Source organism: Silurus meridionalis, chromosome 4 (genome assembly GCF_014805685.1).
Source record: "Silurus meridionalis isolate SWU-2019-XX chromosome 4, ASM1480568v1, whole genome shotgun sequence".
NCBI lineage: Eukaryota > Metazoa > Chordata > Actinopteri > Siluriformes > Siluridae > Silurus > Silurus meridionalis.
Genome location: NC_060887.1, coordinates 21,364,302 through 21,389,904, shown reverse-complemented (window position 1 = coordinate 21,389,904; position 25,603 = coordinate 21,364,302). Strand labels below are relative to the sequence as shown.

General features: G+C 37.9%; 2 protein-coding genes across 3 annotated transcripts; both read left to right on the top strand.

Annotated features, from left to right (window-relative positions):
- The first annotated feature begins 304 nt into the window (after window positions 1-304).
- On the top strand, window positions 305-12,351 carry alg14 (ALG14 UDP-N-acetylglucosaminyltransferase subunit). The gene is made up of 4 exons (XM_046848410.1): window positions 305-887; window positions 977-1,125; window positions 4,182-4,304; window positions 11,887-12,351. The coding sequence occupies exons 1-4, from the start codon at window positions 740-742 to the stop codon at window positions 12,115-12,117; spliced, it is 651 nt and encodes a 216-aa protein (XP_046704366.1). The 5' UTR covers window positions 305-739; the 3' UTR covers window positions 12,118-12,351.
- A 2,363-nt stretch (window positions 12,352-14,714) lies between these two features.
- Window positions 14,715-23,479, top strand: cnn3a (calponin 3, acidic a). Of its 2 annotated transcripts, XM_046848080.1 has the most exons (8): window positions 14,715-15,034; window positions 20,168-20,289; window positions 20,629-20,695; window positions 20,939-21,076; window positions 21,180-21,296; window positions 21,402-21,548; window positions 21,773-22,120; window positions 23,299-23,479. In XM_046848080.1, exons 1-7 carry the CDS (start codon window positions 14,978-14,980, stop codon window positions 22,112-22,114), a joined length of 990 nt encoding a protein of 329 aa, XP_046704036.1. In that variant the 5' UTR covers window positions 14,715-14,977; the 3' UTR covers window positions 22,115-22,120; window positions 23,299-23,479. The 2 variants fall into 2 exon arrangements, with proteins under 2 accessions (XP_046704036.1, XP_046704035.1); XM_046848079.1 differs by lacking the exon at window positions 23,299-23,479 and having other exon boundaries at window positions 21,773-22,816.
- Window positions 23,480-25,603: the final 2,124 nt, after the last annotated feature.

Here is a 25,603-nt window from a genome sequence, read left to right as displayed (position 1 = left end):
CATACAAGTGATCTGGGAAAAGAAATATAATAATAACAGGGCACAAGGAAATAAACACAGTATATTTGTGTTTGTGCAGCTAGTCTATGTTTTGTGTAAACTCTACAATATGTTTGAAGATCCGATTCTAAAAGCCATTTATCAGCGCATATTTAAACAAATTAGCCTTAAGAGAAAAATATTTTTACTGGACTTCTATAAACATTATTCAGCAGGGAAATGTTTACATGTTTAGAAATATTTTTAGAACTTTGTTAACAAAGGCACACCAGCAGGGGGCTATATTTCTCAAAACTCAGAAACGAAAAAGAACCCACGTGCTTTCCGTACACCTAAATATGGCGTACTGACATGGGAGCGTAGCTAGCTGGGATAGGCTAGAAACAGGCATGTTTTAAATTTTCCTTTTTATATTTCAAATTAGTTTGAGTTTTGTATTAGATTAAATGCTTATCTTTTCAACTCGTTTCTTAAAATGTTACTGTTAAGTGCATTGAAGCGCCATACTGTGGCGTAATCTCAAATATGTCCCTACTTCCTACTCTATAGGCGCCATGATAATGGATCAAGGCACCCTATGTAGTTCACTACAGAACGCACACGAAGCCGTTTAAGATACAGCCCTAGCCGGAGCGTGTTCCAATTGTAACCGAAGTTTAACGCTGTCGTGTCCAGTACCTGCATGTTTATTCAGCTAGCAACCAGGATTGAGTTTAGATTTAGTTAGCTAGCACGCGCCATGTTTAGTTCGGTCTTCTGTGGGGTTTTGTGTGGTGCTTTTCTGGTTCTAATACTTTTCCTGTTGCGAGTAATCGTCTTGCGGACTGGTGCGAAGTGTAAACCTGCTGAAAAGGGCTCTGTGTGTGTCCTTGTTGTAGCCGGATCAGGTGAGATGAATGACTTAATGATGAAGTGAAGTATACGGCAAGAGTGCTGGATGTCTTTTAAAAAACCGATACATGTTCATCATTCGCAGGTGGACACACGACAGAGATCATTCGTCTTATGGGGAGTTTGTCCCAGTCTTACACTCCACGCCATTATGTGATCGCAGATACCGACAAGATGAGTGAAGAGAAGATTCGCACGTTTGAAGCATCAAAAGAAAAAGCAGCACACGCACAGGTACCATAATGGGGAGGGTTGCGTTAGGAAGGGCATCCAGCGTAAAAACGTGCCAAATCAAGCATGCGGATTATCCGTTGTGGCGACCCCTAATGGGAGAAGCCGGAAGAAAGAAAGCACAGGTACCACTCAGAATAGTGCTCAGTATCAACCTGCTTCTCTTTTCTTCAGATACCACTCAGAATAGTGCTCAGTATCAACCTGCTTTTCTTTTCGTATTGCTCTTTTCTTTGTTTTGGTTTCCTGCCATCCCTTCATTATTGTTTGACTCCGCCCTCAATCTATAAAAGGGGCGGGGCTACATGTGGTGCATACCCCACAAGTGCTTTATAACTTTGTACAGATGTCTTTATAAATAACACTTATGCTGAACTTTTACCTTAGTTTAAAGAAGATTTTACTCCTCATCTCATTACCCGACTTCACAGCTAAGCATCTTGATCGAACCAGGAAAATACCAGTTCCTGGACTTCTCTCTCTGTCTACCTCTCCTTCTGCACAATTTTATATGCACAATTGCAAAACTGTCACGTTAACACTGGACTGACACACCTCAGTGTCATTTTAATATCAGCACATTAAAACTCCCTTTTTGTCTTCTTCTTGTGTGTGTGTGTGTGTGTGTGTGTGTGTGTGTATATATATATATATATATATATATATATATATATATATATATATATATATATATATATATATACACACACACACACACACACACACACACACAGTGGAACCCACTTATCTCGACCTCGGTTAACTCGCCAACCCCATTAAGTCGACGTTTTAAAGTGGAACCAGCAAATTCTCGCTTTGTCTTAGCATTTATTATAGGTTATGTCGATTTTTCTTTTTTTTTTTTATGTCGCCGAACCCTAATATCTCGAGCACAAGGGGGGGGCAAATTTGCCACTTAACGTCGGTTATGTCAGGAATCCCCCTGCCACGCCCCCTTCAGCAGCGGCATTCCCCGGAGCACCCTGCTTCTTCTCCCGTGCGCTCCTCACAGTCATGCTGATCACACACACCTGACTCTCATTCACTCACTCATCCCATCTCCTATTTAAACCCCTCACCTCCACACACTCGCGGTCCGTTATTGTTTGTGCATGATCGTATGTGTTGGTTCATGGCGGTCCATGTAATCGCGTATACGTATCCCGCCACGCACTTCTTCTCGGACTCGCATTCTCTCAACGGCACCCCGGATTACCCCGATCCTGCTGTTCTCCATGTTCGCTGTCTGCACCACGTTTATCCGTTGCTGCCCAGCGCTGCGCTTTCCATAGCGTGGATCCGTGGATTCTCTACACAAACTGTCTCTGCTTTCGCAGAACTTCGTGCTCCGCGCTTCCGGAGCGCACCACTGGATATTACTGCTTCTCTACAAGTATTGGTGGATTATCTCCTGAGTATTCTCAATAAACTTTGTTTGCGTTTACTTCGGCTTCCACCTCCTTATCCGCATTACAGGTTATCTCGATCTGCATGACCAATCAATCAAATCGCGGCAACGCTGTTGTGTAAAAAACCTCCAAAAACACGTGCATGCACATTCTCATTTATCAACGCACATCATGTACATAAAGAAATTTCAAGCACAGTAATATATTGCCGCCATATTGGTTTTCGTTTATCTCGATCATCGGTTATCTCGACGCTTTTGGCGACCCCTAGGCGGCGACATAACCGGTTCCTGTATGTGTGTGTGTATATGTGTGTGTGTATATATATATATATATATATATATATATATATATATATATATATATATATATATATATATATATATACACATATATATATATATATATATATATATATATATATACATACACACACACACACACAGTGGAACCCACTTATCTCGACCTCGGTTAACTCGCCAACCCTATTAAGTCGACGTTTTAAAGTGGAACCAGCAAATTCTCGCTTTGTCTTAGCATTTATTATAGGTTATGTCGATTTTCTTTTTTTTTTTTTTTTATGTCGCCGAACCCTAATATCTCGAGCACAAGGGGGCAAATTTGCCACTTAACGCCGGTTATGTCAGGAATCCCCTGCCACGCCCCTTCAGCAGCGGCATTCCCAAGCACCCTGCTTCTTCTCCCGTGTGCTCCTCACAGTCATGCTGATCACACACACCTGACTCTCATTCACTCACTCATCCCATCTCCTATTTAAGCCCCTCACCTCCACACACTCGCGGTCCGTTATTGTTTGTGCATGATCGTATGTGTTGGTTCATGGCGGTCCATGTAATCGCGTATACGTATCCCGCCACGCACTTCTTCTCGGACTCGCATTCTCTCAACGGCACCCGGATTACCCCGATCCTGCTGTTCTCCATGTTCGCTGTCTGCACCACGCTTATCCGTTGCTGCCCAGCGCCGCGCTTTCCATAGCGTGGATCCGTGGATTCTCTACACAAACTGTCTCTGCTTTCGCAGAACTTCGTGCTCCGCGCTTCCGGAGCGCACCACTGGATATTACTGCTTCTCTACAAGTATTGGTGGATTATCTCCTGAGTATTCTCAATAAACTTTGTTTGCGTTTACTTCGGCTTCCACCTCCTTATCCGCATTACAGGTTATCTCGATCTGCATGACCAATCAATCAAATCGCGGCAACGCTGTTGTGTAAAAAACCTCCAAAAACACGTGCATGCACATTCTCATTTATCAACGCACATCATGTACATAAAGAAATTTCAAGCACAGTAATATATTGCCGCCATATTGGTTTTCGTTTATCTCGATCATCGGTTATCTCGACGCTTTTTGGCGACCCCCTAGGCCGGCGACATAACCGGGTTCCTGTATGTGTGTGTGTATGTATATGTGTGTGTATATATATATATATATATATATATATATATATATATATATATATATATATATATATATATATATATATATATATATATATGAGCGTGTGTGTATGTGTATCATTTATATTTGTATACTTTTATATCTTTTTGCATTTCGTTTTTATAATGTGCTATAGTTAGTATGATAATAGCTATATATTATGTGGTTGTTTTGTTCCATTCTCAGTTCACCATTCATCGGATCCCACGCAGTCGAGAAGTTCGTCAGTCGTGGGGCTCCTCTGTGCTCAGTAGTATCTACGCTCTGCTCTACTCTCTTCCTCTGGTCTTCAGACTCAGACCTGATATGGTACGTGTCCTCTGCATTACAAAGAGATCCCACAGACTCAGTAACATTTTCACTGCATTCCTTTTTTTCAGCTTCAATTGTTGCTTGTAATTTTTGCAGCTGTACATATTTTGCTTGTAGCTGATTCTAAAGAACTTTCATGACTTGTGCTACTAATCAAATCTGTATCTAATGTTGTTACATACTGTATTCAAGAAAGCAAGATTACACTGGTAAACTTGGATTTGAATTATTATTTTTTTTGCATTATTTTTGGATTTTAAATCAGCTCTGTCGTATCTAGCTCTGGGGCAGGTGTAGAGATCTGTAGTACAATAATTGTGAAACAAGGATCAACATGCAGAGCTCTTCAGAGTTGTGTTGTCAATGTCACTGTAGAGGGGTGTACTATTGGTAAATACACAGACTGTGCTGTGCCATGAACAACATATTTAACATAGGATTTACATAAATTATTAATAAATGAGTCACTTTTCATAAGCAAGTTTCTTTTACAGAAAACAAAAACACCTTTATACAGGTACATTCATTTAAACTGTACATCAAATACATGCACGGTGTGGAAGATCAGTATGATAGTGGAACACAAATACTCTGCATAGGAAACACCTTCAATAGTGAAGTACAAATTCAAGAGGAATCTGCTCCCAAAGCCACTTTCCTCTGCCCTGGAGAGTTTAAAAACAGAGGTAGCACTAATGAGGTAAAACTAGAGGTACCCTCCCAATTCCAAAAAAGTTGGGACACTGTACAAATTCTGACTAAAAAAGGAATGCAATAATGTGGAAGTTTCAAATTTCAATATTTTATACAGAATACAACATAGATGACATTAAACTGAGAAAATGTAAGTTGGTTTTTAATTTCATAGCATCAACACATAAAAAAAAACAGTCTGCAAATGTCTGGGGACTGAGCAATATTGCCGGCACTGTGATACAAAATCGGACAGGAAATTGCAATTCTATATTTTACTGTTATTTTGAGTGTAAAGACTACAATCTAAAAAACTGCTCTTATGTGCAGTCACCACTAGATGTCATAATTCTCTTCCACTTTGCTTTTTGTGTACGCCTCTTATACAGGCTGAAACTTTGACCAGTGTCATTGTTTAGAATAAAACAGTACAAAACAAGTTGTATGACTTAAAGAATGAGACACTGCAATTTAAATAATTTTGGTATAGCGTCAAGTCTGAATCCCACAAGGAACGATAATTGAATCAATCAGTAAACCTCCACTGTTTGTATTTGTGCCTGACAATCATTGGATGGGAAACTTCTGTAACAGCAATCTTGTTAGCGTCATTTAATAGGACTCCATAAGGCAAAGAATTCTTTAGTAAAAGAAAATGAGAGACATCTTGAATTCTATACACTTTACAGCATGTCTGCTGTTTTCGTTTCACAGAGCATAACATTTTAATAAGAGGCAATTACACAAAGAATTTGTCCGGTTTTGCTTCAATCATTGCAGACTCTGTAGCCTCGCAAAAGGCCTAGTTAAAATTTTCCAATGGTTTCAGGCCTTCTTGTTAACATCACATGGCATTTTTGTTCAAGTTAGCGCAGTCCTTGTGCTAATTCTGTAAATTTAAAATCAGCTGAACATGCTATTTTCCTCATCACTGATCACAAGGTGATCATATCAAGACCTAGTACAGAGAATCAAAATGTCTGGCAAACCCTTAACCTGTTTCCAAGTCAGTGAAAGGCATAAAGAAAAGTGAACAGAAACAGGAAGATAAACAGTCAGAGGAGAATGAAGGAGGGGGAGTGAAACTGATACAGTGTCTTGTTCTCCCCTCTTCCTTCTTTTTTTCAGGAGTCTCGGTTTTAGGCTGTGGCAGGGCCTGACTGGCTCCACAGCTACAGCTGTGAAACAGCGAAAGTAGATGGAGGAGGAGTATAATGGCATCAGATTTCTATACTGGCTGGGACAGGGTGGGGCATGATGAAGCAGGGCAGAGGTTGTGAGAGAGAGAGAGAGAGAGAGAGAGATGCATGGGGAAGTAGCTGCCTGACATGTCAAAGGAAACAGTCCTACTGCTTCTCTCATCTCTAATTAGAGTAGCCTGTTTATTCCGAGTCATCTTTTTCCACTTTTTCTTTCTGTGAAGTGCTTTTAGAATGGGTGGAGGATCCATCGGAAAAGACGGGGCTTGTTTGAAAACCTTTTTCTTTAATTTTTTTAAACTTCTGTCATGTTAATATATATTAAACTGATTTAAATCTGTATAATGCCAGTCTGAATACTTTACTTTTAAATCTCAGGAATGTTCTATTATCTATCTAGTAACTCATGTCCTATTATCTTCAGCTGCTCCAGATTTAGAAGTGCCATATTTTGGGCTTCAATCCCCGTTCACTGGTCTGAGTCATTGGTTTAAGGGTTGTAATTTATGTCTGGTGACGTCTGATGCACAGCTCTGCATGCCTGCATTCCATAGCATGACTTAAATCTCCTCCTCTGTTTGTTTTTACCAAACTTGAGCATGTGTGGGAGCGGTGGGCGGCCGTGGGTGCTGCATTCTTTGGAGGCATCTGAGGGAACTGGGGGGTCATTCCAGGTAGGCGGGGAGAGATGCGGGGGTGGTCTTAGAGCTCAGTTTGCCATAAAAGGACATATATGAATCACAACACCCCCTCAGCACAGCCCACCACCTCCAGATGTGTCAGCACAATCCAAGAGCCTGACCGTGTCTGAACACACAAAATGTAATGCCATCTATCTGAAAGCAATAGATGGTGGTTCATTCATTCTAAGTTTAGAGCCATTAGGAAAGCAACTTATTAAATAGTTGTTCGCTTCACTTAATTTACTTTTTTTTGCTTCACTTTAATGCCGATCAGGTTCCTGGAGATATTATAGATTAGAGTTAGGACTGTCTGACTCAATTTCTGCCTGGGCCACATCAGCATGTCAGCATTTTTTAAATGAAGGTCATGACCTAATGCTGTTCAGTTAGTTTTTATGTTCATTTATGTTATCTGGTATGTTGATTAGCACCAATAACCTTGGATTTTCTCAGAAAGAGCTTGGAAATGATTTTCTAGGAAATGAAAGGTCCCAACACACCATGCAGTATTAGTCTTGGGTAATATTTATTACATGAATTGGAAATGTATCTATTTTCCAAATATAGCAGATATCTAATTAGGAGAACTATTTTAGGTTTTTAAGTTCATACGGAATTGTATATCTGGGCGAGTACAAGGGGGTTTAACCCTGTTCCATGATTTTGCCCCCGTGCACAAAGTGAGGTCAATAAAGAGATGATTTACCAACACCAGTGTGGAAGAACCTGAGTGGCAGCTGTCATCTGAAAATCTCTGGGACGAATTGAAACACTGACTGCACCCCCAGGCCTTCTAATTTGACATAAGTTCCCCTTTGCTCAATAACGTCCATTCTTCTTCCTAGATTTTGAAGTGTTGCTGTTGGAATTTGCTCATTTAGCCACAAGAGCATTAGTTAGGTTCATCCTCATGTCAGGTGAGAAGGACTGGGCATTCATCATTCATAATTATTACAAAGGTCTTTATTGGGGTTGATGTCAGGGCTTTTAGCAGGTCGCACAAGGGTTTCCACTTGAACCTTTTCAAACCATGTCTTTATAGCCGTCACACTGTGTGGAGGGGCATTGTTATCTAGTTGAAGAAAAACTTTGTGGCAAAATGTTAGGGTTCCCTCACAAATGAGTGTGACAGTCAAGTTTCCACAAACACCCCCATATTTATATTTTGTTTTCACAAGCGGCTATACATTTTGGAATACAGTCAGTTATTGAATTAAAGTAAAGACCAAAATAGAAATCTTTTTGGAATCTGGTTTAGACAGTAATATATATTTAAACCCCAATCTTATCCCTAAGAGATGAGAGTCTGTGCACACTGTAGCGTGTCCACTTCTGTGTTATGACACTGGTGGGAATTCTTGTGCAGTAATAATGAGCATTTGGCACTATAGAGCATTTTAGCATTAATGTTTTTACAAGTTCACACGGGATGAATGAAATGCAGGAGCTGACTACATTTGGCACATCCGACCACCTTTGCCAAGATATTATTTGTATTGTCTTGTATATTCTAAGATAATTGTATAGTGTTATTTATGATCTTTTTTTTTAGTCACTAAAAGCTGGAAACAAATTTTTTGTTTGTGTAAACACACTTTGCCAATAAACCTGATTCTGATACTTAGATGTGCCATTCAGTGAAATTAAGGTTGATTTAAACATTTATAAGATTTAATTAAAATTATTCTACAAGAGACCCAATGCATATTTTCACTGGGACTAGAATGAAGTCCCACACATGCAGAAAGTGGGGGATTATATCTTTTTTACATTCCATCTGTTCTGTTTGAGAAGCACAACTTTTCCTTGTGTGGAAAATTGGTTATCCAGTTCATATGTTTTCCAAAAAAACAAATGACAGTGGCTTGAGAGCTGCATGGTGAGCAGCTCAGCTTTGTGGGGTTTCAGTGTGGCTCCTTTTTGCTGAGCTTCACTTTTCAGGGGTCTCTCTCTCAATTTGTTTTCTTTTTTTCCCCCTTTTTTTTTTTTAAGCACCCAATTCTGCCTCAGCACCATATGTTTTATTTTAGCCTTATTAGGAAATTGTTGGCGAATGGAATGGAGTTGCCTGTTGATTGTTTTAAGGAAGAGTCCAATGTGTAATTGGATATTTTGTTCCTTTATATTCTTGTGATGTCTGGAATGACTGAAGGATTCCCTTTTCAGAATTTAGGATAGGTGCTTAAATAGTCAGAGCTGCATTCAAAAATATAAAACATTTTGTACATAGCACACATTTGTTAGACAAAGTCAGTGTTTTAAGCACTATTTCTCCTTTACTGCAACCCTGTATGTACTAAACGACTTAAAACGACACATCACAGAAACAACAGAGGTCTATTTCACTCAACAGCAGGAGCTGTAGCAGTGTGTCTGGTCCTTGAAGAAAAGAGAAGAGTTGATGTTTCTTTTATAAGATGATGATGATGATGATAATATAAAAGTTAAAAATACAAACATTTTATTCCCGGAACAGAGAAGTCCGTTTGTATCGTACTGATATGGTTAATCTATTCAGACAAGAAAAAGGGGGAAAAAAATCAATCTTAATTATTTATATGGTGATCGACCACCATGAGCCTCCAGAGCAGCTTTACTGTGCCCGGATTAGTTTCTTCCAAAAGTATTCTCTCATTTGGCATCATGATTATTATGGCAAAGAATGCAGTTGCTCCCCACAGCTTAGCAGTGCCACCTGCTTGTCTATTATATTGTTACCCACCTGTATGTGTTTTACTACTTTATTATTAATACAAGCTTTTCAGTTTCTGTCTGCCTTTTATGGAATATCAGTCTAGTAGCTGTCTGGGTATTCTGCTTCCGAAGCCCAGGTACTGATAGCGTTGACGTTTTTATGGTTCTCACAGCTGCTGTGTAATTAGGTGTGTGTTGACTCATATCCCCTCAGACTGAGCAAGTAGGCAAAAAATATAAATTACACAACCTTACGCACACTTTCGCCTGGTGTCATTCTCAGCGTGATGTAGGTGTCTCATTTGTCGTCAGACGTAATGTCTTTATCAGATTGTTTTCGGATTTGTCATGAACCTTGTCACCTGTGCGAGAATTCATTGCTGGGGTTTATGACGTACAGCCCTGATTGTGCCATTATTTACTGATGAAGTCAGATTCCAGCAAAGTTTATGTACAAGCACAGGTGCAGGCCCTAGCATGTCTCAGCATTAAAAAGTAGGAAAACCGTTTTACCTCTTAAATCGGTTACCCACAGATTCAATTCTGTTCTTTAGAAATCTGACGGATTAAAACGCATGAGGACCTGCTTGCTCTGAATACGTGTGAGAGCGAGTGAGTCTGGATTGGCTGAGGATGTATACTACTGTATATTTTATTGAACGCTGCCTCTGCGAATTAGAGGCTCATTCTGAACGTTTCTATAGTCTGTCTAGTGATATGTTTTGTTTAGAAGGGTCCAGATATGTGAACATTTATGAGGAATTTTATGAACATGTTGTGCTGCAGAATGTTTTTACCATCTCTGCCTGTCCTTCCCGATGCTGGAGGTATGCGCCAGCCCGATCCACTTCAGAGGTACTTTACAACAGCAAGTGGCACATAGTTTGCAGGACAGTGTCATGTGAAACAGGGGTTAGCATGGAGGTGATAGTGTGTTGTACTTCTAACCCTTTAGTCTTTATTTGTGCCTCATGTCTGTAAGGGCCAAAGAGAGTTTTTTTTTTGGGCAACACTATCGGAAAACTTTAGGAGAATATACTGGGGGTTCTCTTTTACAAAAGGAAATATTTACTTTAAAACTAGATTTTCTTTTATATCCATGGCTGACAATTTATTTATTTGTGTTGAAGGCTCATGTTATGTCCATATTTTCATCTTGCTGGCAGCAGACTTATTAAACCTTGGCTGGTACCCATGGCAAATGGTCTTGAATCTCAGCAAACAAAACCAAAGCATCTTTGGGGCTAGAGTCATAACTTCTCACTGGTGGGCGACTATTCGCAAAGGTAGACCTGCAAGAACATGTGAAGTGCAAATACCCCCAAACACCTGAGTTTTACCACCTTACAACGAAATGAACAGTTTGATTTTTATGGTAGGTTTATTTGAACAGAGAGAGACAGAATATTTAAAAAATCCAGAAACAAAACAATTATGTATAAAAATGTATTTGATCTCCTACCAACCAGCAAGAATTCTGACCACCGCACACTGAAATTACTCCTGTCCATTTAAATAAGAACTCCTAATATCAACTCATTATGTGTATAAAAGACACCTGTCGCAGAATCAACCTCTTCCATTCAAACTTCTCCACCACCATGGGCAAGACCAAAGAGCTGTTAAAGGATGTCAGGGACAAGATTTTAGATCTGCACAAGGCTGGAATGGTCTACAAGACCATCAGCAAGAAGTTTTGTCAGAGAGAGAGAGAGAGAGACCACTGTTGGCGCGCTAATTCTAGAACGGAAGAATACAAGATAAGTCAATCACCCTAGCTCTGGAGCGCCATGCAAAATCTCACCTCATAGGGTAAGGATGATTCTAAGAAAGGTGAGGGATCAGCCCAGAATTACACAGGAGGAGCTTGTTGATGATCTCAAGGGAACTGGGACTACAGTTACCAAGAAAACCATTAACACACCAAGGTCTGTCTGTTCAAGAATGCACATGAACAGGCCCATCTGAAGTTTGCCAATGAACACAATGTTTCTCTGTTGTATTTGTACTTTGCATCCTATCATTCTTTGCTAGTTGAGTTCAGTCTGGATTATTCTTTACTTAATGTGTACCCAGCTCATAGCCTGCTCTTCAGTGCAGTGATGGATTCTCCAGATCTCGTGGCTTCTTTCCACTGCTGTCTGACCGCTTTCCTGTGCTACTCCTTTTCTCCAGTCTAAAATCTCTCATATTTCAACTTTCGGTTTTGACCTACATACCCATTGAGCAGTTTAGATTCCCTTATTTAAATGTAGATGTTTGCTGATCAAATCTCAAGCGGTCATGTTTGTGCATGTGTGTTTGTTTCAGGTGCTGTGTAACGGGCCTGGGACGTGCATACCTCTATGTGCAGCTGGATGGCTTTTAGGGATCCTGGGGCTCAAGAGGGTCCTGCTGGTTTATGTGGAGAGTATTTGCCGAGTGGAGAGCCTTTCCCTGTCTGGAAAGATCCTTTACCATTTCGCTGACTACTACTTTGTGCAGTGGAAGCCTCTGCAAGACAAATATCCCAAATCAATCTACATTGGAAGGATCGTATGAATGAACAATGGACAGAAGAGTATAATTTTGTATGCTTCAGTGACCTGTATTAGTACTTTTGATTGTCTGTTTAATGACAGTCACTGTTACTGGAATTCACTGGTTTATGTTACAGTGAGCTGTAAGGAATGACATGATATGATTTATGAGGTGGCTGTATTCATGCCCTTTTGTTTGCTTTAGAAGCAGCTGAAAATCTTGTTGCAATAAAACCCTAATTTTTTCCCCCTCAAATGATATGGAGGCCTGGTTTTATCTACAGAAGACTCCAAACCAAATATCACACCATATCAGTGTCTACATGTGAAAACATTTTTGTGTTCAGTTAAAGTTTCCCTCTGACTTAGTGCTTACTATAAGAAGCCTGAAGCTGCATTGTGAAGTTTCCTGTCTTTATTGCTACTACTGCCTTAAACACACCAGTGGGACAAAGGAAGTGGCATAAATAATTGAGGTGTGATTTTTTTTTTCCTGTCAAAATTAGCATGAGGGGAAACGAGAAAACACTCACTCAACATTTATTTCTTGGTTTTAGTCCTAATCTCAGAACACTAGTATTTTCTTAATGTCATATGTATATTTGGATGAACCAGTAAACAATATTGAGTTATAAACACACAAAAAATACTTGTGTTATAAACTTGGATTATTGATATTTCCTTCAGACGTGTGCTCTGTTCTGGACATGACCGAGACGTCCCTGATTAGCAGGTTACCTGATTGTTCAATGATGCCAGATCATCTAGAGTCACATATAAAAAGATCTGAACGCATTTGAGATGTAATTAGGAGGCAAGTACACTCTTGTATGATGCAGAGACGTGATTGTGTATTGAGTGCTGTCTCACTTACTGGTGCTACAGCAGGGGACTCATCGACAGCTGGCTGCAGTGATTAAATCAATCACAGCAGGAAGAGTAGGCTGACCCTCTTGTGGAAGAGCTCCAACACCCATAACACCAATCCAACTTAAACTTGTCTAGGGTTAGGGTGTTTAGAATAAGAGAGCAGTCCTGCAAGTATTATCCACCAAGACAAACAGTAATTTTACATACTTTTACTCCATGCACTGGTAGAAGAGAATTACTTGGGGAACCGTGCTTCATCTACTGACACAGCTGTTTTTTTATTTAGTGTAGAACTTCTATATTAAAGTATAAACGATAATGTATTATTTTAAATAAAATAAAAAAAAAACATTTTGGCACTGTGCTTTTTGAGATGCTTCACCCAGGCAATGATTCCAACACAAATTTGGACTTTGTAAGTGCTTAATAGAATGTGTTAAATCCAGTTTTGAGAGATGCCTAAAATGTATTGTTTGTTGTTCTCTATTTCTGTACTGATTTGGATATTCAAGGTTATGGGCACCTCCTTAATGTTATCTAATTTTTTTTCTTTTTTTATGATGATATTTGTTTCTGGTCTTTTGTCAGTGTTTTCCAAAAGAACACAAAATTTTAACTTGGAAATTACTTTTTTCATTATTTTTATAATTAATTATTATATAATTAAGCCCCTGTGGGGGATTATTTAGAGTATATCTTATCTTTATATAATGTTTTTACATGTGCCAATTATTTAGTAGAAGCACCATGGTTTAAAAAAAAAATAATCTGGAAAATATATTAGCATTTATTTGATTTGTGATGTCAATTTATTCTTTACAAGACATTAGATTACATATAGTGTCAAGTTTTTAGACCAAGCATCAGCGTGATTGGTTTTTTCTCCCAATTATTACTCTAATCCCAATTTTTAGTCTAAAAGCTGATGGTTTATTTTAAAACTTCACAAATCCATTCTCTGCTTAATGCTCACAGGACCTGTAATTCTCATTTAAGGGATTTTACATGTGATCATCCTCATAGAAGAACAGAAACAACAGAGACCCTGGAAACAGTGTTTAAGCATTAAGGACTAAATGTTTGGATTCTGTTCTGTTGGTTGTTTCTATATGACGTGGGAAAAAAAACTAATTATAACAAAAATCTTTTGAATTTTATTCTTTTACATTTTTTTTTATTGAAGGAAAAATTCATTGTTTCTCCAATTGTTTGAGGAGAACTTTTGAATAATTATGTGTAATGCTTATACACTTGTTTATGTCTAGTATATCAAAGCCTGCCAGTAATTTTACAGTGGGTTTGTGTCAGTATTTAAGCAGCAGCTTATTATACTAACTATAATAATGGGTATGGTTAATACAAAAAAAAAAAAAAATATATATATATATATATATATATATATATATATATATATATATATATATTGCTTACAAATTAAACCGCTTTTTGTGTGTTTGTATATATATATATATATATATATATATATATATATATATATATATATATATATATACTGATCAGACCAGACTACTATTTTTATTATATATATATATATATATATATATATATATATATATATATATATATATATATATATATAATAAAAATAGTAGTCTGGTCTGATCAGTCAGCACATGCTGCCAGGAGTGAGGCTGTAAGAGTGGGCGGGGTTACGCATGTAAATCAGACCCCTGTGATTGGTTAAATACAATCGTCAGCCGTCTTGCGACATTTTTTCCTCCCCAAAAAAAAAACCACACACAGCAGAGCTCCAGGAGCGAGAATTTTCCGAATGAGCTCAGCTCGGTCAGTAACACTTCTGCTGTCGTCCCGTTCAGAGGCCAAACTCGGGCGGAGTTTATGATTTTGGCATTTGCAGCAGTGGATCGCTGAGTTACATCGTCTGTGATCTGAAATCAACTCAAACACACACACACACGTGCTAGAGTTGTTGTTTTTTTTTTGTTGCCAGATTTTACTGAAATTAAAACGATTTTAAAAAGCAAAGAAACATGACTCAATTCAACAAGGGACCAGCCTACGGATTATCTGCAGAAGTTAAGAGCAAGGTAGGCCTGATTCAACTTTCAATTTTCAACTTTATTTATATATATATATATATATATATATATATATATATATATATATATATATATATAGCTATAGCTATAGCAAAGATGCTGCACAGAAGGAATGCAAGTAAGTGTGAGATTAGGAGTGTTACACAGCAGGAGAGGATCTGCCTCTGAGTACGAGACCTAAAAGTCTAAGTGTGTGTAAATATATATATATATATATATATATATATATATATATATATATATATATATACACAACTTTTGGCTTTTAACTTTAATTGGGTAAAAAATAATCAATGATAAGTAAGTTAGATACTAATGACAGTTCATAAACTGATTACACCATGTTAATGTGTGAAATCGGATTTTCTGTTAAATACTAGAATCTGTGGAGTTTCACCTCGTTACATAAAAGCATTTGATTTATTAGACTTTAGCTGTTCCTGAGTATACAAGTATTGATTTTCCCCCCCGAAAAAAAAACCTGAATTCGTGTGCATTTATAATCGCCTTTAGATTAATTCCTGATCACTGCTTTAACTGTGTGCTACTTTTAACATGGATGAATGGAATAAGAAGCAAAGCCATGTCCATTGTATCCTATTGTCCGTCTCGGTGGGCGGAGTCTGAGCCTCTTCACTCTCCTCCCACATGAATAACAGCTGGACACGTTAGCGGTCCCGCTCACATCCCAGAATCACAATCACATTTATTGACAAGTATCATGGGTTGTATGTACAAAGAATTTGTCATGGTGTGCCAGTGCAATAAAAATATAAAACCTAGGTGGACTAGGAAAAATAAAATAACACAGTAACAAATAAAGAATACATTTAATTGCAAATACAATTTGTGAAGAGTATGTAAAAGTGAGTCAGTGCAAATGATAATGATTTTAAAATAAGCTCAAAGGTGAAGGGTGCAATATAGTAGTCTTGGTTGTTTACTTTAATGTGGCGTGTATGAAATAACTGTAGATTTACATTAATGTAATGTCATTATTATTCACTTTCTTCATCATACAGCACATGAACAACCACATGATGCACAATATGAGAGTCGTACAGCATTTGTAGGAAAATGAACTAATCTTGGCTATACCTGATATCACACCAAACAGGGTGAGAAAATATCCAAGTGTCTACAGCAGGAAGGATGTTGAATGAGACAGCGGAAATGCCTCAGAAATTCCTTCGTGGATGACGTCACTATTTACCCAAGGGCTTGGGGAGCAAATGGGTTGTAGGTCATATTCTATAGAGGTCTTTATACACATTATTCCACTAGCTTTTGTGAGTCTGAGCATTTGAAACATTTCCTGAGTTGTCATTGTTCTGGGAGATGAATGAAAAGAATTTGTGTGCACACAGGTATTCTATACATTTTGGAAATGTATGCTAGAATACACCAGGACTGCTCTACCACACCTATTGTTATTATTTGTATTAATTGCTGTTGTTTAGTAGTAGGGTTTGTTTTCGAACAAAAAACGAATGTTTGAACATTTAGGGGCTGCTAGAATACATTAAAAATAAATTAGTTGAATGCAATGTTTAAAACCCATTTAGCTGTAGTGAGTATGTGCTAGACAACTGTACAACCCTGTGAGCTGTTAAAGCTGTTGTTTCACTGGTAACCTTCCAGAACCATGTGGTCCAATTTCTGCCTCAAGGCTTTGCACACACAGTGCTGAACAGCAGTCTGTTGCTTTTGTTCAATATTTTTGGTAATAAACACAATTATAAGTAACTCCACTTTACAAACAATATCGTTGTAATGTATTTCAAGAAAAGAGCCAAAAGAAAACACAGTAATTTTTTTTTTAATTGCAAAATATTTTTATATTTTTATAAAGCATACATTTTGTAAGCTACAGTTATATAATAAATTATATTCTTTAATAATTAATTTATTTTTTTTGCATACACTTTATTTGATTGCATCCTGTCTTCTAAATGTATGGAAAAGCCTGGGGAAGATCAAGATTTCTATAGCCATAAGAGAACACAGATTTTTTTTTTTTTTGGGTCAGCGACCTGCTGATCCTGTTTCTCTAGTCTAACATCTTGCTTTCTTGAAAACTGAGTGTGTTGCTGTTTGCATGTTTTTGTTTTGTGAATAAAGCAAAGAACCATCCAATACCCAAGACCAGTTTAGAGATTTGTTTGTTTGCTTTTACAAAATCTTAGTTGAACAAAACTAGTACAGTTTCCATGCTAACAGTCACTAGACCACTTATTTTATATATATATATATATATATATATATATATATATATATATATATATATATATATATATATATATATATATATATAATCTTGTTGAGGTAATTAACTACTGATCAATCAGTAATTTTCAGGATAATTATCACTAATTCCTGGTTACACAATAACATACTCAAGTTTCACCTATTCACAGGCTTATTGCCAATACACCATGGGCCATTAATCAGCATTACAACTAACATATAGCTGGCTTGGTACAGCAGGGGAGACGTTAATACTTTAATATTAAGATTTTTATTTTTTTAAGGCTGCACGTCAATGGGACACTTTTTAGAACAAGGATATACCATTGTCTGAAAGGTATTGTGGGGGTAAAAAGGTGGTTTTAATCCATCTAGTCTTAATCATTTCTTATGGTTGCAATGTGTTGCTATATGCATTTGTGTTGTAGATGATCCTAAAAATTGGTATTCAGCTCATAATAGTCAGAAACACTTTAGTTTACTCTGGCCTGGGAAACAGTCCCACTGTAGTTATATTTATATGGCATGCCAAAACAGCTCACTTATGGACTGTCCCCTGTGTTTCTCATGACTCTCTAGGATATGGCTCATTGCCAGGGAATAGCTAAAGGGCTCTGTGCTCATCATTGTGGAAGAAATAAAAGTGCTGGCCTCAAATGGTGGGATGATCGTGTTAAAGAAAAACCTGGGAGTGGTTTCGTTGTAACCAAATCCAGGTTAAGTCTCTGGCTCTGGGGCCATTTCTCCACAATGCTACATTCCAGAGAGAGGTTTAACGTAACCAATCACTGCTCATGTGGATAGAGAGGCTGTGCGGTCTGACAACTTGCTGCATTCCCTGCAGAATGCTGACCAACATTTTTTTTTCCTGGATTGGTTCAGGCTGTGTAAAAGGCTGCAGCTGTTAACCCTGCACTGCCATTTTGGGATAGACAGGAAAGTCCATATCCTGAGGCCATTGTTATCCAGTTTTAGTCTTTCATATCCTTAGCATAGAGTTCAAATGTAAGGGTTGTGGGCCTTTTTACAAATTTACCTTAAGAGTGTTTGGTTTTGTAATGACTCTTTTATCCTGTAATTTACCTGCTCAAGACTTGATGGTTCAACAACTGTTTTATATTCCCAGATAAACTGCTATAAAGTTTTTATGAAGTGTACTTTACTACTTGTATAGTATTTAGGAAATGCATTCGACTTAAAAATTTCTGTGAAAGGGTCTGACATCTGTAGCAGCATGGAATTTTTTAGTACATTTCAAAGAGTCTATATTCTTGCATGCTGTTTGTCCATACATTTATCCTGTATTGGTTTGTCACTGGGAAGTGTTTAGAAATCTGAACAAAAAGGCCGGGCCATAAATTTTAATAAGTGGAGGTAAAAGGCATCCTTCTTTAAATGTTGCCTGTGCTCCTGGTAGACAACTAAAGAGAGGAAACATTTCGCCTTGTAATCATAACTGGTGTTATAGACATATATCTATGTTCTGTACTGTCTTGCATGAGGAAGGCCCTCTTGCCTGTCCTGAACTTGGACAGAGGGAGGGATCATGTCTTACAGTGCAGTCATCCTGGTGGTTGGTTTTACATTCCAGCAGAAAGGCTTTTGAAAGAGCCCAGTAGTTCATTGCACTTCAGCTAGAACTAAACTTCACTCTGAAGAGAGGGAAAATTACCATAACAAAGACCTGAGGGCTTTTTTTTTGCATGGATATAGTTACCTACCTGGTTTAGGCACATTTGAGCCTGTTTCTTTGTAGGCTTGATTCGAGGTCAACTTGGTATTAATGTCTTAGCCTCAATGTCCTGGCTCACAGTCAGACAAATATTGATGATGGTGGCAAAAAGTCAGTTTCTACACTGGCCTGAATACCTTGTGTTTAGTATCAATGACGGGAAAAATAACTAAGGGAATAGAAGGCCAGATTTTTCTCTTTTTTTTTTTTTTTCTTTTGCTTTCAAGTCTTGAGACTTTGTGTCTCACATTTCTAATTCTATACACACCGAATCCATTTGGAATTATGTATTAAGTTTTGCACATTTAGATGCTTTATTTTATTAACAAACTCCTAAGAATACAACTTTGCCTGACCACTGTGGATTGCTTTATATGTAGGCTCGCCTGTCCCCTGTAGGGATTTAAATGGTCTGCTTCATGGAATCTGGTTCGTTCTGTAATGCTGTAACCTCCAGCAGTGTGAAATAGTTCTGTCCTTTGAAAAAACCCACCAGATAAATATCATGTCATGTGTTTCCTCTAGAATCATGTTAAATGAGATACAGTATGCATACTGGTTGGAATTAGTCTCACATTGTATTTATTTAACGGTAATGGAGTGATTTAATGGTGCTTGTCTCTTGACCCTCCATCATATGTTTGTGATGAGCTATTGGCTCACAACTAGCATTGTTGACTTTGGCAGTTGGCAGGCTGTGCTATCATACATACCATTGGGCAATTATAGAAAATGAGCCAGAAGTGTCCACAGTCTGATTCACTGATTTAAATGGTGTTCTGGGTAACAATGTGTCTGTGATAAATCACGAGTGCAAGCTTACACAGAAATACAAAAAATTAAGAGAATGCAAGCAATGCAACCTTCTATTTTTAACTATATGAAATAAAATAGAAAATGGTAGGTTTTAAAAGTTGTTTTTTGGAGACATCTGTAGCCCTGAGCAGCTGCTGCATCTGGTCCTGATCGGTGGTTGTGATTTAACACAAGTGCATGATAAATCTGCTCTGGCTATTCAAAGCACTTTAAGATCATTCTAGAAGTTGAAACCGAACACAGTACCACTTTGTAGCATGCATAGTAATAGAAGTCAGTTTTTCGGTCTAACGTGCATTAGTGTTTGTTCTGTTTATCACATTTAGATTGCACAGAAATATGACATGCAAAAAGAAGAGGAGCTCCGTTTCTGGATTGAAGAGGTAACGGGAATGCCAATCGGAGACAACTTTCAGAAGGGCCTGAAAGATGGTGTCATTCTATGCGAGTAAGTTCATATATTGCAGAATGCTTAAAGGTGCGTGCGTGCGTGCACATGTTAGGTCAGATTTCTATTCACTGTAAGTCACATGTTTGTCATGTGACAAGTGACATGTTGTCTAGCTCCTTGTTGACACTGTGTGATCTGATGTTACTGGGGTCATGTATGGAGTGCAAATAGATCAATTAAAACATAGAACATGCCAACTCTTCTTCTTTAGAGTTAAATATCTTCTCTAGAGATTTCTGCAAAATTCTCTATATAATTCTGTACCCACGCTCTTTGTTTAATTTTGAGTACAATGAAAATGCTTTACTAATATTATTTGTCCCTGTGTACTTTTAGGTTAATAAACAAGCTACAGCCTGGTTCCATAAAGAAAATCAACCACTCGCAGTTAAACTGGCACAAGGTAAACTTACTGCTGCTGCTGATTTCCACCCAACTGAAACCCTTTGTTGTGAAAACTATTCATTCTGTGTCCTGGAAAACAGAGATATAATACAAGGCATAACACTATTATGGTCTTGCACAACACCAGTCTCCATAGCCAGTCTGTGCTGTTGGAAATAGTGAAACCGATGATTTTTATCTGTTATTGTGTTCTAAAGAGGTTGGTGAAAAACAGCTCTCTTTGTCTTCATGCTTCCTGTAGCTGGAGAACCTTGGGAATTTCATCAAAGCCATCCTAACCTATGGCTTAAAGCCCAATGACATCTTTGAAGCCAATGACCTCTTTGAAAATGGGAACATGACTCAAGTCCAGACTACACTGCTTGCCCTCGCAAGCATGGTAGGTTCTGATGCTCTTTGATCTACTATGAACACATTGGGGCTTGTTCCTTATGAATAATAGTCCATATTTCCTATGAACTCGCTATATTATCTTTTTGCAGGCAAAAACTAAGGGCCTTGATACAAAGGTTGACATTGGAGTAAAATATGCAGATAAGCAGGAGAGGCGTTTTGATGATGAGAAGATGAAGGCTGGCCAGTGTGTTATTGGACTTCAGGTTAGACAGGCATCTCCCTCAGCTTATACTATTTAAATGATCATTTACAATTATGTTTTTTTGCTACATAGAAATAGGCAATTCATTCAAAGCTGATGTTTTCAGATGGGGACTAACAAATGTGCAAGCCAGGCTGGCATGACTGCTTATGGCACGCGGAGACATCTTTATGATCCAAAGACCCAAACAGACAAGCCTTATGACCAGACTACAATCAGCTTGCAGATGGGCACTAACAAAGGAGCTAGCCAGGTACACCATCTAAACAAGCTGACAGTTTTACAATTGTGTCAAAAGTGTGTATAGATTAAAAAAATGAGTTCTGGGAAAGTGGTTCTGGGTTATATTTTAATGAAATAAAAAAAAATGTCATCTTTGGATCTGTAAAATATCACAAAATTGTGTATTTGATTTGTTTTTGCAATACAAGTACTACATGCTTAGATGTATTTATTCACATTTGTTTGTCTCTTTAGGCTGGCATGTCTGCCCCAGGCACCAGAAGAGACATTTTTGATCAGAAGGTTGCTGTGCAACCTCTGGACAACTCTACCATCTCCTTGCAAATGGGCACCAACAAGGTGGCATCTCAGAAGGGCATGAGTGTGTACGGCCTGGGCAGGCAGGTTTACGACCCCAAATACTGTGCCCCGGCCACTGAGCCCATCACCCATGCCAATGGCAGCCAAGGCACAGGCACAAACGGCTCGGAGATCAGCGACAGTGACTATCAGGCTGAATACCAGGAGGAGGAGTACCAGGGCAATTACCATGATGAATACAGTGGCCACTACAATGACCAGGGAATCGACTACTAGGGAGAGGTGCATCATTACTCGAAACAGTATTAATGCAATATATTCTCAACAGAGCAAGTCTTTTGCCATCATCACTAGTCGTGTTTTGTATTAAGGGATGAGAGAAAAAGAAAGTGTTATTGCCTTGTGAGCACTGCCCATAATCTAGATGACCTGTTTAAGCTGCCCATGTTTTACTATGGTCATATTTTAATATAAACAGTAAGATACCTTAAGATTCAGAACATTACTTTTAACTGTTTTTGTTTTGTTTTTTCGAAGAACTGTGAAGAAAATATTCCACATTTTCATTATACAGCGTTTGCTCAATGGATATCCACTTTTTTATACCCTGTGATTTTTCTTAGTTTATTAAGTGAGGTTTTTATGCACCTCAGTGTGAAACTGTGTCAAATAAGGGGCAGGAAATAAGCCTTAAAATCATTCCATTTGGTTTTTACATCACTGGAAGTTTTAGTTTTTTCATATCTCTGAAATGCCAAGGCTTAACTGTTTTTAAGAGAGATGCTTCCTTAGACTGGATAACCATGAGTTCTTTTAGTTTGCCGCTTTTATCAAATAGTTTTATTTGTGCCATAATCTTTAAATTGTTCCTATACATTCCACTCCCACTGTATTTATTGTCATTTTCTCAACTGTTTCACTGTCATATGGTTCTTTTAATGAATAAATTGTATGTTATTAAAAAAAAAAAACTTTTAATGTCTTGGTTCTTTGATAGACTCATAAATCTTTAGTTTTGAGGCTACCCTCAGAGAACTTGCAGACGTCTTTTGGAAGCAGTTCCATGAGCCAGTGGCCTGAGATTTCTGGAAATAGTTATATAACATCTTTGAGTGGAAAAGCAGGCTCCAAAGTAGAGAAACGTGCAAAGAAAATTGTATCTTGTGCTTATGCATATGCCACAGCCCCGATAGGTTGGGGTTTAACGCGAATTACTGAAAAGACATTTTGACTTGCAATGTATTTATTCTGGGGGAAAAATAGAATATTTTGTGTTGTGGGTCTTCAATCATGAGTAATTTGCTCAAACTACTGCACTGATTGCTAAACACATCTAAAATGGTAAATATATACAGGGTATCTGGGTTTAGCCAATATTTACAGCTCGATCCGGTGCTAATATTCTAAACTATGGTTTCAGATATGGTTCAGATACTCAAACTCAACTTTTTTTTTTCCAGCTCTTTGTGCAGTCCTTCGACAACTAAAGAAAACTGATGTCATTATACAAGAAGAACATCATTCTTTTTTTGTAATTTAAATGAATACAAGTCTTTTTTTTTTCTTCTTTCCTGTGGGGCAATGAACTACATAGAAACGTTTGTTTAATACATTGCAAAATAAAATTATATTTACCTATGATTTAATTTGTTGCTTTTTTATTTCTATATTAATCGACAAAGAACAAAGAACCTAACTTAAAGGTATTTTGCCTGATGTGCCATTGTGAAAGTTCCCAAAATAAAGCAGCAACTGAATGACAGAACACTGACCAAACGAGAGCCGGCCTTTATACAAAAGCTTTGGCATTCGTTGGAACACTGCCACCCTCTCCATTCCCCCTTCACTCCATTGCAGGGAAATAATCAGTGCTTTGTGCTAGCTGTGGAATCCAGGACCAAAATTCAAGGCGCAATTATAGGGGAGGCCCCCCCAAAAAAGCTTGTTACCGCAGCAACCACCAGGACAGAAACCTAACCAGTCCTGTAGCATAGCACACGACTGCAAGCATTCAATTCCAGTTTTCTTTTGCTGCTCCAAGTGAGGCAAGCCAAAACCATATTTAAACCTCAGCTATACTTCAGTCTGATGATTGATATGTTTACTGCATCACATTCCAAAAGATTCTGCATCTGAGCAATAGTTATACTTTATCCTCGTGCCTCTGGCATTTTCAGTTTTCTTTGTGCCTAATAAGATTCAATATCTTTTAACTAACAACTGTTAAAATTGTTGGATTAAAAATACAGCTATTAAATTCTACTGAACTTTCAGAGATACAGGTTTGAAGGTAAGTTTCAGAAAAGACTAATAATTCCCTAGCTGCATTTCACATTTTCTCGAATCAATCATTTCTTGCTGAAACACAACCGAGGCCTTCAGCAGCCTAGAAGCATCTCATGAATCCAAAGACAATAGTGAGTGGGAGTGAAGTGTGTCTGTGAAAACAGTTTCAAGACTGCAGTCTGGACTTTATTAGCTTCTGCTCACTTTACCTTAGAATGTAACTCACCTCACATCAACTCAGGCTGAAAAAAAAGAGGATTTGGAAGCTGAAAGAAGAGAGAAAAAAAAGTAGAATACCAGGAATGAGCATACTTTCAGCTTTAACCAGACATGCACAGAGGGCGGAGGTGTTGTGAAGGAGGAAAGCAAGGAGGGGGAGGGGGGAATTTCCTGGAGCTGATGGGTTGCTGATCACAGTGAGATACAACCCCCTTGCTGACTAGGCCTGATCCAAGACCAGTTGAAATGTCTGGAGGGGGTCTTTGTGTGTATATGAGACTGCTTCTACAGGCCCTAACACAAAACGGTTCTGACTCCTGCTGTAATATTGTTATGGTCTTCACCTTCTTGTGTTTCCTCTATCCACAATCAGCAATAAAATTCCATTCATGCCTTTGTAAGTGGAACCACTTGCAGCGAGTTATTTATTAATCTTGGGAAGTGCTGCATTAAGAGCCTCATCCTGTTCAAAATTCTTCAAATATTTATTTACATCTTGTTAACTTTTATAGTTTAAACTCTAGCCACAGATTTAGTTTGTCCTTTATTGTCAGTGACAATTCAATGTCTTTGAATGTGGGTGTAGATGTTGTAGAAGTTTCCAAATATAGTTTTACATTTTATGAATATCCTTAACATCCAGGACCTTATTCGATTTGCGCAGACAATTTCCAACAGAACACTTAAATCCACCAATCTCCAAAAGTCTGAAACTGGCCTAGACATCAAACAAAGAAAATACTTCCTTTCTTTTCCTTTCCTTGCTTTTTTTCCAGGTACAAAGGGATACTAGATTGTTCTGTAGCCACTCCAGATTACATTTATTTTTAGCTGTAGGTGGTTAAATATAACTCAAGCATGAGGAAGTCCAACTAATTTGGTATACTAGAACTTTTATTTATTGTTAGCAAATGGTATGTCTGTGGTCTTTTACTCGCAAATAAAAAATAATTGTGTTCTAAATGGAAGTCATTGATAAAATTGTTTTTGAAGAAGATTTAAAAAAAAGTAATAAAAATTGTTACTGATTATCCTGTTATAAGGCTTTAAGATTTTCTTTGTGTTCGGCTTGTTTTTCCTACTATCTCTTAAAGGAATGTCAATAATTCTGTAGCCTGCTGTTAATCAGTCTTCAGCTAAAAACAGATGTCTTACCTGCATATCTGTTTAAAAGGTAGCATATTTGAGTTAACACCCAAGACATTTGCTAATGTTGTCAACCAATTACCCATCAACAATTAGATAATGAACTATACTTTA